The 13,307-nt window shown below is 43.5% G+C and overlaps 1 protein-coding gene and 1 long non-coding RNA gene across 3 annotated transcripts in view; both read left to right on the plus strand.

Moving 5' to 3' along the window:
- LOC5575496 (FACT complex subunit spt16) overlaps positions 1–12,554 on the plus strand; it is a 35,270-nt gene extending 22,716 nt beyond the window's left edge. For both annotated transcript variants that reach the window (XM_021843447.1, XM_001661959.2), the window contains one exon: positions 11,940–12,554. In XM_021843447.1, the coding sequence (XP_021699139.1) occupies positions 11,940–12,156 (217 nt within the window). In that variant the 3' untranslated portion in view covers positions 12,157–12,554. The remainder of the gene's footprint in view (positions 1–11,939) is intronic.
- Positions 10,121–11,374, plus strand: LOC110676263. The gene is made up of 5 exons (XR_002500218.1): positions 10,121–10,202; positions 10,258–10,413; positions 10,481–10,647; positions 10,706–10,786; positions 10,847–11,374. It is a non-coding gene; the product is annotated as an uncharacterized LOC110676263 (long non-coding RNA).
- Positions 12,555–13,307: the final 753 nt, after the last annotated feature.

A 13,307-nucleotide genomic window follows, 5' to 3' on the forward strand; every position in this document is an offset into this window, starting at 1 on the left:
GAACATTGAAGGCAATTCACAATTGGCCATTCAGGTACAAAGGCGAGAAAGATGGTTCATCGCTGAATACTTTTCTGCAACGCGTAGAAATCTTCGCAGCATCCGAGGGAGTTCCTGAGGACGTATTATTGAAGAACGTTAAGCACCTGTTAATGGATGACGCGCTTGACTGGTACAGCAACGTTTACGTGACTGGCGAGTTGGTATCCTGGGATAATTTTAAGCGCCTAATCAGACACGAATTCCTTCCAGCGAGCTACGCCTACATCCTGAGAGCAGAAGCCTACCATCGTCTGCAGGGAGAGGATGAGCCGTTCAGCAAATTCTACCAGGACATTACCACTCTGTTCCAGTACGTCGACCCTCCGATGACCGATCCAGAGAAGTTGTTCATCATCAAGAAGAACATGAATTCCACATACGCTCCCATCGCAGCGTCGCACCACTCCACACGTTTGCTGGTAAAGGCGTGCAAGGAACTAGATGAACTTCGAAAACTGCAGCAACACCAACGAAGAATCTCGTTGCCATATGGAGCACTTATCGAGCCAGCACTAGCTACACCAAACACTTCATTGCGTTCATCAAAGCTTCAGCAACCGCTTCAATGATTTGGAAAGGTCCATGCGTTGGAAACGGATAAGCTGCAAAGCTATGGAGACAGTGGGCCGCTGCCTTCGTACATTGTGGAAGCTGAGCAGGCCACGCAAGAGGAAGAGAAGGTGGAGCAGCGAATGGAAGCCATACTCCACCAAGTAAACGCGCTCAAACTCAGGTTCGATCGACGAGAAGCAGGAAGACAATCCTCCAACCAATTTCCACAACAAGCAGTCGCCAATTCCAGCAACCAAGAAGCCGCTGAGGTATCCAATGCACGGGCACCTCCATCTGTGATGATGTGCTGGAACTGTGATGAAGAAGGACACCGTTTCATGGACTGTGCCAAACCACAAGCAGTACTGTTCTGCTATCGTTGTGGTCAGAAGGGATTCTCGCTGCGAAGTTGCCCGACCTGTCGTCAACGCTCGGGAAACGTGCAAGCGGGGAACCAGTAACCGAGGGTATGGAGTCCTCGCTTTACCATAACGATCCCTCAATAGTACCCGATTTAGTCCAAATCAGTTCCCTGATCATCAATCCCGAAAATGACAACCGTCCGCATGCAGTGGTGGAAGTACTAGGAAAGCAAGTCACTGGTCTTCTCGACAGCGGTGCAAACTGCTCCATTTTAGGAGGCGATAATGTGAGGATGGCGCGAGAACTGGGCTTGCAGAAGATAGCGCTAGTTGGAGGCATAAGAACAGCTGATGGCACGGAGCATCGCATACAATCATACACTCGTCTGCCCATAGCCAAGGCTGGTAGCGAGTCACTTTTTAGTGACTTGGTCACTTTTTTGAGGCCAGTCACTTTAAAGTCTCTTTTTTGAAGCCATTTCAACTAAAGTCACTTTTTTTGTCAAAAAGTCACTTTTTTCAACTATTTTGAGCTAATTTTCGGGAGAAAATTTTGAATCAGCCTTCTTAATTTAGGCTAAGTTTTAAGTTAGCAGGGTGTCTACTACTTGAAAAATCCTGGAAAACCTGAAATTATCAGGGAATTTTATTCAACCTGGAAAAAAACTGAAATTATTATAGGATTTCGGCTATACGCAGGGAAAATACTTCGAACCAGTAATTATTATGGCAGAATGTGTCCTTTGTGTCCTAACACAAAATTTCTTCAATCAAAAAAAAATTCGGCTGCGCCGCTGTTCAGTCAATTCATTTAAAGTTATTTTTAATATTCCGAATAAAACTTGATTGAATAAGGAAGTAGGACTTAGGGATGTTAAAATGGGAAATGCAAGTACGATTTCCAGTTATAGTTGGGCATCTTTCATTAGCATATGAAATAAATAATATTTGTAGGAAAAGATTAAAGCTTACAACAGGTACGAAAAAAGGTATATTTTCAGGTGAGCAGATCTTTTTAAAGGCTTGGATACTATTTAAATGCATATTTCTAAAAAGTGTTTTTTTTTAGTTAAGGTCTCTAAAGACATAATCAATATGGTATCTAAAGTCACTTTTTTGCCTTAATCCTCTCATTCCCATGGTAACTTCAGACTTACTATAGTTCTCCAACTGGATATCGAGATATGAAATATCGAGTAAGGGAGAGTTAACTGTAGATTATGATTCTATACTTATCAGATTAATCTAAAAGTCAACTAATGTTTTGAATAGTAAAACTATTGGTAAGTAATCAGTTTACTATTGTGAAACATCCAACAAATTTTTGAACTGATTTTGCAAAAAATTGACCCTTTGAAATATTGTTTTTTGAATTACTTTTTATAAAAACGCTTTTTCATAAAGAAACTGTCGATTAAAGTCGTCGGAAATAGATGGTTAATCTGCATGCAATGAATTCTGGTGCAACATTCTAGAGGCTCCAGACATACCTTCAGATACTATTACGTAACTATTTATCCAGAGATTCCATCTGGAATGCTTTCAAGAACTTCACCAGGAATGCCAACAGCAATTTTCCAATAGAAGCTTAGAGGAATTTCTTCTTAATTTGGTACTAAATTTTTTTAGAACATTCCTACGCTACTACCTCCAGTAATTTGAACAGAGATTACTCTGAAGAAAAAATCTCATTATTTCCTCCAGATTACTGATTCTTTCACAGATTTCTTCAATCGCTACTTCTAGAATTATTCCCGCAGGCTCTACAGAAGGTTTTCCCAAAGGTTTAGTACAGAGTTTTCGAAAAAAATCGACATTTTTACAAGAAACCCTACAATAATTACGCCTTTTTCATTTAATCCAGGCCTTTTTATAAGGATTCTCTCAAAAATTCATCCATAATTACTCTCCGGAATTGCTCAAAACTTACTTAAGGTATTATTGGAATAAATCTTTTCCAAGAATTGCTCGATGAATTGCATCTGTGGTTCCTCATTAGATTCCTCTAGAAATTTCTCTAGCATTTCTTCAAAATAATATTACTGCGGCTCAAACACTTCACTGATATTTTTTCAAATACAGTTTCCAAACCTTCATAGATTCTTTAAAATTTCATTCAAGCTTCTACACTAGTTAATACAACAGCAATTATTATAGTTATTGCTCCGACCATTGGTGGATAAATATGTTTTGTAATATCATAGCGATTTATCAAGAAATATATTCATCAAAAATTCGAGAGATCTTTCAGTGATCCTCGTAGGTATTCATCATTATAACTCACACAAGTTTCATCAGAAATAACACTAGGTTTTTTTAGAAATTCCTCGCGGATTTTTCAAAATTTTTCACAAAAAAATATAAAATTTTTTCTTGATATTTCCCTGAAGATCAGTGGATTACAAAAGGGTTAGTTATCGCATTTTCTCTAACAAAATATGTTATAATTTTGGCGGGTTGTAGTTAAAATAACAAAAATTTGAACACAATTTCTTCCACACTATACAAAAACTTGTTTTGTTATATTTCATTACTGAATTATAACAAAATTTGTTATTTTCTTTCCTATCATTTTTTATAACAAATTGTGGATTAATTCAGTTTTAAATTAAAATAGCTTTTGTTATTATAACTGATTTTGTTTTAATTGTGTTACAATTTCCTCCATCAACTCAAAGTGCTTCTAACAAAAAATAAAAAAAAATATTTGTAACAAATCTTGATATAATTTTGTTGCTATCCATTGGTCGGGAATCCAGGATGAGTAACTGGAAAAATTCTTTGAAGATTTCCTTGGCTTTTTTTTTATTTGGAGCAGGTCCAAGGGAAATCAATGAAAGAATCAATTGATAAATTTCCGGGGAACTTGAGACTTCCTTGAAAAATGTCTGAAACGATCTTTGGAGCAGTTCTTAATGGAATCATCGAATCAATTTCTTCACCATGATAAAGAACCAACCAATATAATGATCTTTTGAGCTGAAACCATGGCTCGCATTAAGAAAATTGTAGAAAACCATCCGTGATAACTGTAGGAGAGTATTTTAATGAAACAACGTGGTCTTTCTTAAAAAAAACAGATTGAATTCATGAAGGTAAATAAACGATTCTTAGAAGAATTACATAAAAAGTTCGTAAAAATCACAAAACAAACTCCTGAAGAGGTCTTCGGAGTAATAAGAAATTTACGGCAAAACGAAAAGTTACTTGTCGTTATTTCACGAGGAAGTCTTAGAATGTGAATACCTTCCATTAAACTTACTGATGGAAAATTTCTTCCTTATTCGGCGTTAAAGGACGCGGTTTAAGCAGTATTTCAATCAAATTCGATCTTCTGTCATCATTTTTTATTTGAAATATTGTTTAGTGCATAAAAATGTTGACCTTATTAGGTAGAAGAGCTGGAATTTAAATGGAAACGTGAAATGACAAAATTTCAATTTTACAAATGTTCCAAATTCTTATTAAAATTTACAATATAAAATACTTTGGTAATATAAGAGACACAAAATTTTTAAAAGATTGAAAATCTATTAAAAAAGGATTATTTACGTAAATATAAACTACCCTGTTTGAAAAAATTCTAGGCGATATCTTGTAATTTTCGAAGCACAATAAAAATGTCCAAATATGGTACTCAACTAGACCTACTACCAGCAGAAGATCATATGGAATTTTCCCAATCATAATTGATATTGATCGTAAAACAGTATACTAGAATTGAAATAAAATTGATTACGGCTTGCTTTTCAAGTCACTTTTAGTCACTTTTTCAAGAATCTAAAGTCACTTTTTAGTCACTTATTTCTCAAATTTGGTCACTAAAATAACTTTTTTCGGTACCAATTCTTGCTACCAGCCCTGCCCATAGCCTACAACAACAAGAATGAAGTCGTGACGATGTTGCTACTCCCCACGCTGCCGACATGTGTGATTTTCGGAATGAACTTCTGGAACGCATTCAGCATCAAACCAGTCTGCTGCACGATGACTCTGGAGCCTGGCATAGAAGATAACCATCAGCAAGTGTCGATGAAGGCGCTGTCCGAAGAAGAGAAGCGGCGACTTGAAGCAGCCATTAGCCACTTCCCAAAAGCAGAACCCGGAAAATTGGGAAGAACGGACCGTTACGTCCATCGCATTGACGTTGGAAATGCGAAGCCTCGGAAGCAACGGTACTATCCGATGTCCAAGTACGTCCTAGATGAGGTGAATAAAGAGATTGACAGAATGCTGGAGCTCGACGTGATAGAGGAAGCGCTGTATTCACCATGGAATAATCCACTGGTGGCAGTAAAAAAGAAGACCGGCCAGTACAGAGTCTGCCTGGATGCCCGACACCTAAACTCGGTGATGGTAAACGAGGGGTATCCCATCCCACAAATATCGGCCATTATGAACAACCTCAGCGGATGCAACTATATATCAGCGATCGACCTAAAGGATGCATTCTGGCAACTGCCTTTAGAAGAGAAATCTCGTCCTGTGACAGCATTCACGGTGCCACAAAGAGGCCATTTTCAATTTAAAGTGGTGCCATTCGGGTTATGCACAGCGAGTCAGGCCCTGGCGCGGCTGATGACCCACCTCTTCGCGGATCTGGAGCCTCATGTGTTCCACTACCTCGATGATATCATCATCTGTTCAAGATCGATCGAAGAACACATTGAGATGCTTGAAAAGGTGGCCAAGCGGCTGAAAGATGCCGGTCTGACCATATCCGCAGAAAAATCCAAATTTTGTTTGGAGGAGATGAAGTATCTGGGCTATGTGTTGAATCAAAGCGGATGGAATGTAGATCAGGAGAAGATCGACTGCATTGTGCGTTTCTCAGCTCCTCAATGCCGGAAAGAAGTGCAGCGATTTCTAGGGATGTGCAATTGGTACCGCAGGTTCATAGCGGACTTCTCCAAAATAGCAGTACCGCTGACGGAGCTGACCAAAACAAAAACGAAGTTCCGGTGGACAAAGGATGCAGAAGATGCGTTCCTGAAACTAAAGTCAGCACTCGTATCAGCGCCTGTGCTAGCAATGCCAGATCACTCCAAGCCGTTTGCAATTGCATGCGACGCAAGCGACGTAGCCATTGGGGCGGTGTTGACGCAGGAAACAGACGGAGAAGAGCACCCAATCGCGTATTTCTCTCAGAAACTGTCGTCGTCGGAGCGGAAATACTCAGTAACCGAAAGAGAATGCCTAGCCGTGATAAGAGCAATAGAAAAGTTTCGAGGGTACGTAGAAGGTACAAAATTTACCGTACACTGCGACCACTCAGCCCTGAGCTATTTGAGGTCGATGAAAAACCCAACAGCGCTCATGAGCCGGTGGATACTGAGACTAAACGCATTCGATTTCGATATAAAGTACCGGAAGGGCGAAATCAACATTGTTCCGGACGCGCTTTCCAGAATTGTTAGTACGCTGGTGTTCTCCGCAGATGCAGCCGTCGACCAGTGGTACCAGAAGCTAATGGAGAGAGTGCAGGAAGCCGGGGACAAATTTCCGGATTTCCGTGTGGTAAACCAAGAACTTTACAAGAACTGCAGGAGCAAGAATGAAGAAGGAGCCGTGACACACAAGTGGAAGAAGATCGTGCCGCTCAACCAGCGAGCTGGAGTGATTGCGAAATTCCATGATTCAGCCTCAGGAGCTCACCTTGGTTTCCAGAAGACATGGCAGAAGTTGCAGAACCACTTCTATTGGCCGAAAATGATTGAGGACGTAGCACGATACGTTAGGGCGTGCGAAACATGCAAAGCAAGCAAGGCGCCGAATAGAATAATGATGCCGAACATGGGTGGCCCTAAACCTGCTCGCGTGCCATGGGAGTTGGTATCGGTAGACTTCGTAGGCCCATTCACCCGATCTCGCGCCGGAAACACAGTGATGCTTGTCGTGGTAGACTGGGTGACAAAGTACGTCGTCGTTCATCCCATGCGTTCTGCAGATTCGGCGAAAATGGTAAACTTCCTAGAACAGCACGTCTTTTTGCGGTACTCTCGACCTCGTATTATCCTCTCGGACAATGGGAAGCAATTCCTATCAGCAGCATTCAAGGCTTTGATCTCCAAGCATAACATCATCCATATGAAGACTGCGTTCTACTGTCCGATGGTGAACAATGCGGAAAGGGTGAACAGAGTCCTGATCACTTGTATACGAGCCCTGTTAGACGAAGATCACCGGGGATGGGACGAAAACCTTCAAGCCATCGTAGCAGCTATCAACGGAGCAAAACATGAAGCCACGGGTGTCAGTCCGCACTTTGCAAACTTCGGTAGGGAGTTGATACTGCACACTGACCTCTACACTCAGCAGGAGTTGAACACGCCCAATGATCCGAAGGTAGCGCAGGAAGTACGTCTCTCAGCGATCCGACGAATCCACGAATTTATCACCCAACGCATCAAGAACAACCACGAAAAGACAAAGCAGCGGTACAATCTGAGAACAAGGGACATCGTATTCAAGGTCGGAGATCTCGTATGGCGGAGAACGTTCGCGCAATCGTCCAAGATAGATCACATAAATCGCAAACTCGACTCCAAGTTCGTTCCGGCTACAGTGATTAAGGTTTTGGGGAGCAACTTGTACATGCTGGAAGACGTTAGGGATGGTAAACGAGGACAGTACCATGCCAAGGACATAAAACCGGACTAGTGAAGCCTTTTTATCAAGCTATGTAAGCAGCAACAGCTGCCAACCACAGATTATCTACGGAGAAGCATCAAAACACGCAAAGCGGTTACGATTCCTGTGTGCAGAATGATTGACAGACAACGCCTGTGGGTAGCAGAAGGAACGCAGTGAAGAATCAACTCAACGCGCTCCGGAATCACGGAGGACCTAGACGGTGCTGCTCCGCACAAGTTTCATCTCTCTGCACCAGAATCGAAGCCATCGTTCAGCGGCATTTTCCAGCCGAAAAAGTTCGAAGCTGAGCTGAATCCAGCAGTCAGGTGTGATGAGCAACAACATTCTATTAAACTACCTCTCCACCTTGACCAGCGTCCAGCTATGAAAGCAAACACATTGCAGACAACTGCCTTCGCCGAGAAGGAAAGAACACACGCATTGTGGTCATAGAACAGAAGTCCCAGGCGATTTAAGGAGATAATTCAGCGGTACACCAACACTTTCATCGCGCCAGAAAGTGTACCGCGCGCCGTTCGCGAGTCGGGAGAAATCGCACCTTGCATTTCTGGAAACGGGAAGCAAAGATCTCTGCAGTACACCAGCTGGCTTCTGGGTAGGAGGAGTGGAGAGCCGGAGATCGACGATTGAGTTCGGTTCGACGCGGATTCGAAGCTTACGGCCACTACCAGGCGCAGCAGAATCGCACCTGGACTGTACTGAGAGAGGAGGAGTACGTAGCGGAGCCTACGGCAGGCTTGGGAGATTGGAACCCTGAAAGCGACCAAGTTAGTAGGGAGGCTCCAAATACCAGAGACAGCGTCAACGCAGCCGACGGAAGGCCCGGGAGATTGGGACCCTGAAAGCTAGCTAGCAAGTAAGGAGGCTCCAAACACCAAGAAAGAGGAGCGACAACCAAGATACAACGCCAGAGAGGTTCGAAGCCTAGGGAAGGCCCGGGGGATTGGAACCCTGAAAGTTAGAGGATGGCCCCAAATACCAGAAACAGTGTCGGTGCAAGGGAGGTCGGTGAGCACAGCCGGCGAGGGAGATTGGGACTCCGAAAGCTAGTAAGGTGGCTCCAAATGCCGGATAAGCTATGCAGACAGCGAGCAAGGAGCTGTTGACGACGAGCATACGCTGCACCAAAACACGTTCAGCGGCAGAGGCTAGAGGTCCAAGATCACCGAACCGAAACCTCGCCGTTCCTTGCGTACCAGTGGACCAGCACACCAGTATCATCTGTCGAATACGGTCTGAACCTCCAACACTACGAGCCATCAAGCAATCATCAGTTGGAACCCTTTGCAGTCGACCACAAGTCGTCGGACCTGAAGCGCGCCACCGATCAACCGATCGGACACATCGCAGTCTGAGAAGTGAATCCAACCTGACTGATTTCCAGGCACAGGTCTTGAACGAAGTGGTAGTCGGTTGCATGGGGGTCACTACGAAATCTTCCTCTAAAGTAACGCGACCGGGGGGCGCGGTAAAGCCTCCTATCTGGGCTCGTAGTGATTTAGGTCGAGGAAATGCGTCCTTTTCTCAATCGTAACTGACAACATCCACTATTACCGTTCTCACATTAGCCAACATTAAATGTACATTTCGTTACATGTTTGATCTCTAGTTTTACTGTAGTTGTTAAAGCTAGCATAGATCTTTTTGAGTGTTTGCCACAGGAACGGCAAAGCACAGAAGATGGGACAAGAACTAGCGCAGAGACATTTGCTCATTAGTGAGCGTTCAGATCACCAGATCGCTGTCTTTATGTTTGTTTTGTTTATGTTTGAGCTTTTGGATCTGGTGAGCTACATAGCTCGCGTATGTTAGTTTTGCTGCGGTTATCAACATCTTAAGGTCTACTTAAGTGATAACATTCGGATCTGCTCCACTCTCTCTGCGACTTCTTGAAGAAGTGAGTCTGAGAGTTTTTTGTGAGCTGCCTGTCAGCGCTCACAAAAAACTCTGCGCCTGTGGTAAGGTTGTGTTACATTATAGAAATTATGTATTAGCATTGAGTAGTATTTGTTATGCGTGCATACTTTATAGCATAAATTCCAAACGAAAATATCCAAGCCCACTGGGAACTCTATCTTGAAAACAAATACGATAGTGAAAATCGGTCATCCACTGAACAAAAACCAACCGCATCCGTTCGTCCTCACACACCGACACTCGTCAACGTCCGTGAGGAGTATTAAATTGACCGGCGTTGGAAAAAGTCAGTGCCCAGTCCGCCGGAGTGAAACTGCGTGAAAGTGTACTTTAAGATCGGTCAGAAAGCCAACAAGGCTAAGGCTTCAGTCAGATCCCAGTTAGAACCGCCAAGCGCCACCGAATCAGTAAATTTGGGTTTATTCTACGACTGGCGTGAGGTGACAAATGTCGGTCTCGTATAGCGAGGTGACAATTCTCGACTCGAGTGAAGTGACTCTCCATTTGATTTGCACGGCGAGTCACTTCACTCGAGTCGAGAATTGTCACCTCGCTATACGACACCGACATTTGTCACCTCACGCCAGTCGTAGAATAAACCCAATTGTCCCAGAGCATCAACACGGTACTGCGCAGTTTGGAAGCAGAAAAACTGTTCGGAAAATCCAACAAAAGGTGAGTGCTCGGCCGGAAGCAATGGCCAGTCAGTTAATAAGGCGTTTAACCCTAGGAAAACGAGGCGTGATCCCCAAAAGTACCGTCGGGATTCATTAGGCGGCACCAACGATACGCCCACGTGCAAATCCAACACGGAGAGCAAGGGTAGAGGCACGTCCAAGCCGATCAGCACATCAAACGGACCACGGACGGAATCATTGACTCCGAGGTGAGTGATAGCTACCAGCAGTTCCGGAAGGAACTAGTCATCAGTGACATTTCCCTTTATTCCAAAGCACGCAGTTCGGTCCTCGAGCTGTTTGGACGGTCTGAGCCAGCTTAACTGCAACTAGCACTTACAGAGGAATACCAGTACGGAAGGCTCGCCGACGACGGCACTAGACAGTATCATCTCCAATTGCGCGGTGACTCACGACCACCGAATATTGCGGTAATCAGCTTCGTAAGTCATTTCCATCGCAAAAGCCTGCAGATGGATTAACGAAGTGCTCTCCTTGCAGATCCATCCTTCTCATTAGAAGCTAGACCGACCATCGGCCATCTGCGAGAGTTGTGCAGGACAGAAAAGCCTTCCACTGGAAGTGAGTAGCCTCATTCGAATTTGATGACTTGCGACGATGCTAACTGGAGGAACGTGCCAGGGCTTTTCTTTTCATTATTACAGTTTCGAAGCTTTCGGAGTGCAGTCAGATCGGACGTCTGTGTGCAGTCGGACGCAGGGAGCGGATCACCCCGTCACGGTAGCGAACCGTTGATGCGAAAGGGTAAGGGGCGCTCAGGAATCTCCAGACCACTCACCATCAGTAGGCGCCAATCTCGCTTCTGTGGCCGAACACAGGGAGCGAAGCGTACAGTTGAAGCGAGGCGCAGACTTCAGTTCGCTGGTGACAGGCACTGCGGCATACCCGGACAGTTGCGGTGACGAGTCGGTGTGAGGCAAGAGGTACAGGATGCAGAGATTCGGTAGGAAACAAGGGTGCACCCAAGAAGAGTTTCGTGAGTACCACTAGTATAAGAAAATGAATGGAATGAAGAAGAAAGCAAGTCAGAGTTAGGGAATAGAAGGCAGATAAGGGTGATGATGACCAGTATGCTAAATAAAATAATTGCAAAATGATTTAAGCTATTTGTGGCGTTTTTATGTTGCTAGCCGGTCCGACCGATGCATTTTCAATTCCGCAGAGGTTGTTTCACAACAGCTCATTGAACACTAAGCTGAGTAGTATGCTCTGTCCCAATGGAAACGAAATGCCTAGAAGAAGAACAACAAGAAATTGTAGACTACTTGAACCGCATTTAGTGCATCAATTATAATGCGACTTATATGTTTATCTGTCGAATTTACCGCAAAATACAACAGCGCGACAGCCCGAATGTTAGTATTAAACTGATATATAAAAAAAAACGAGAGAGGAGAGAATCTCTCATTGTTACATAGATGTTTTATTCAGCGAGATATGTATAAAAAACGAAAAATTTAAGTTGACTTCATAGTTAGTCATGCTTTTAAAAGTCATCAAGTGAGTTTCGTAAGAACAATCGATGATTGAGAAAAAAAAGATCGCTGACAAATTTTAAAGTTAATTTTACCAAGAATGTTTCCAAAACCATGACCTATGTTTTCAGTCCTTTGTAATTTCAGCTTTATGTGTTTCATCCTTTCGTAGGAAACCCGCTAGTGTACTCAGTTTCCTGCAACAAAACTAATCCAATAATTTTCCTTTTTCTATCTAGCTCTTCGAAGAGTAGCAGCCGCGACAAGAACCACAAGGATAAGCATAACGACAAGCACAAGGATAAGCACCGCAGCAGCAGCGGAAGCAGCAGTAAGCACCACCACAGCAGCAGTGACAAACACAAGAGCAGTAGCAGTAGCAGTAGTCATAAACGGTCACGTGACGACAGCAGGGACGGCAGTTCGCACCACAAGAGCAAAAAGTCCAAGAAGTAAGGGACGCTTGGCATCTCCGACATCTGTGGGTCCGTTCCTCCCTGAGAGAGAGAGTTGCTTAGCAGCAGCAGCAGCAGTCCTATTGTAATTCTGTTTCAACCCTCTGGTTTATTACGAGCTGATCCTGAGGTGGGCGGGGCGAGGTTCAGAGAATCTTCATCCCCTCGCGCATCACCAACTCAAAGACTCTCATGTTTTCGTTTTCAGTATACTTCTTGCTCCTAGGGCAGAAGGTCACACACACACAGTTCAATGACCCTCTGTGAACACATTTTTTAAAATTCTGTGTAGTTGTTTCTCTTAAGTTTGAGTAGAAATTTGTATGCTAAGTCCATTAAGTGTACGTTTATGAAAAACAGACTAACAAAACAAATACATTCGAATCAGTTGGTACAATATTGAATGGTTTTATGTCGATTATCACATCCTTTGAGTAACAAAATCAGCATGACTGAAAGATTTGTGGTGGCAAATCTTAATTCCTTCCAGGAGATCTTTGTTAGCCAAAGACATTTGAAATCAAGCACACCAGGATACTAGCAAATGGCAAACTTTGCAATCAACTCTGGAGGGCGGGCAGCATTCAAATGTTCAAACATCGTGGTTTTTTTTTGTATCCAGCTCATTTTAGCACAACCTTGTACTGGTACCAGTTAAATATCTATTCATGAGCGGATTAGGGACGCCAACGTATATGCAGTCAATCATCGCAGCAGATAGAATCACAAATCGACCACGTTCTGATTGATGGGTGACCTCCGACATGATCAATGTTTAGACCTATCGTGGCGCTTATATCGACTCTGACCACACAAAACTATCCGTGTTGACAATGTTCGGTACCATTGGCCTCCTTGGTGACCTCAAGCGGTTAAAGCAACCGGTTGTCGCCACTGCATCGTGCAGCAACTCGAAGGATAAGGATGGGAACAACTTTTCGGACGAACGTATGATGATCGAAAGGTGAAATCAGCACTTCGATGAACACCTGAAAGGTGCACAGGCTTTCAATTCAATTGAATGAATTGGCGACAGTGATTCTTAAACGTAAAATCATAATGGACACATAAATTGAATGCTTATTTTACAATCTTGAGATGACAAAACTTTTCCGCACCCATCAGTTAGTTGGCAAGTTTTATATACGCATG

Source organism: Aedes aegypti, chromosome 2, assembly GCF_002204515.2.
Source record: "Aedes aegypti strain LVP_AGWG chromosome 2, AaegL5.0 Primary Assembly, whole genome shotgun sequence".
Classification (NCBI taxonomy): Eukaryota; Metazoa; Arthropoda; class Insecta; order Diptera; family Culicidae; genus Aedes; species Aedes aegypti.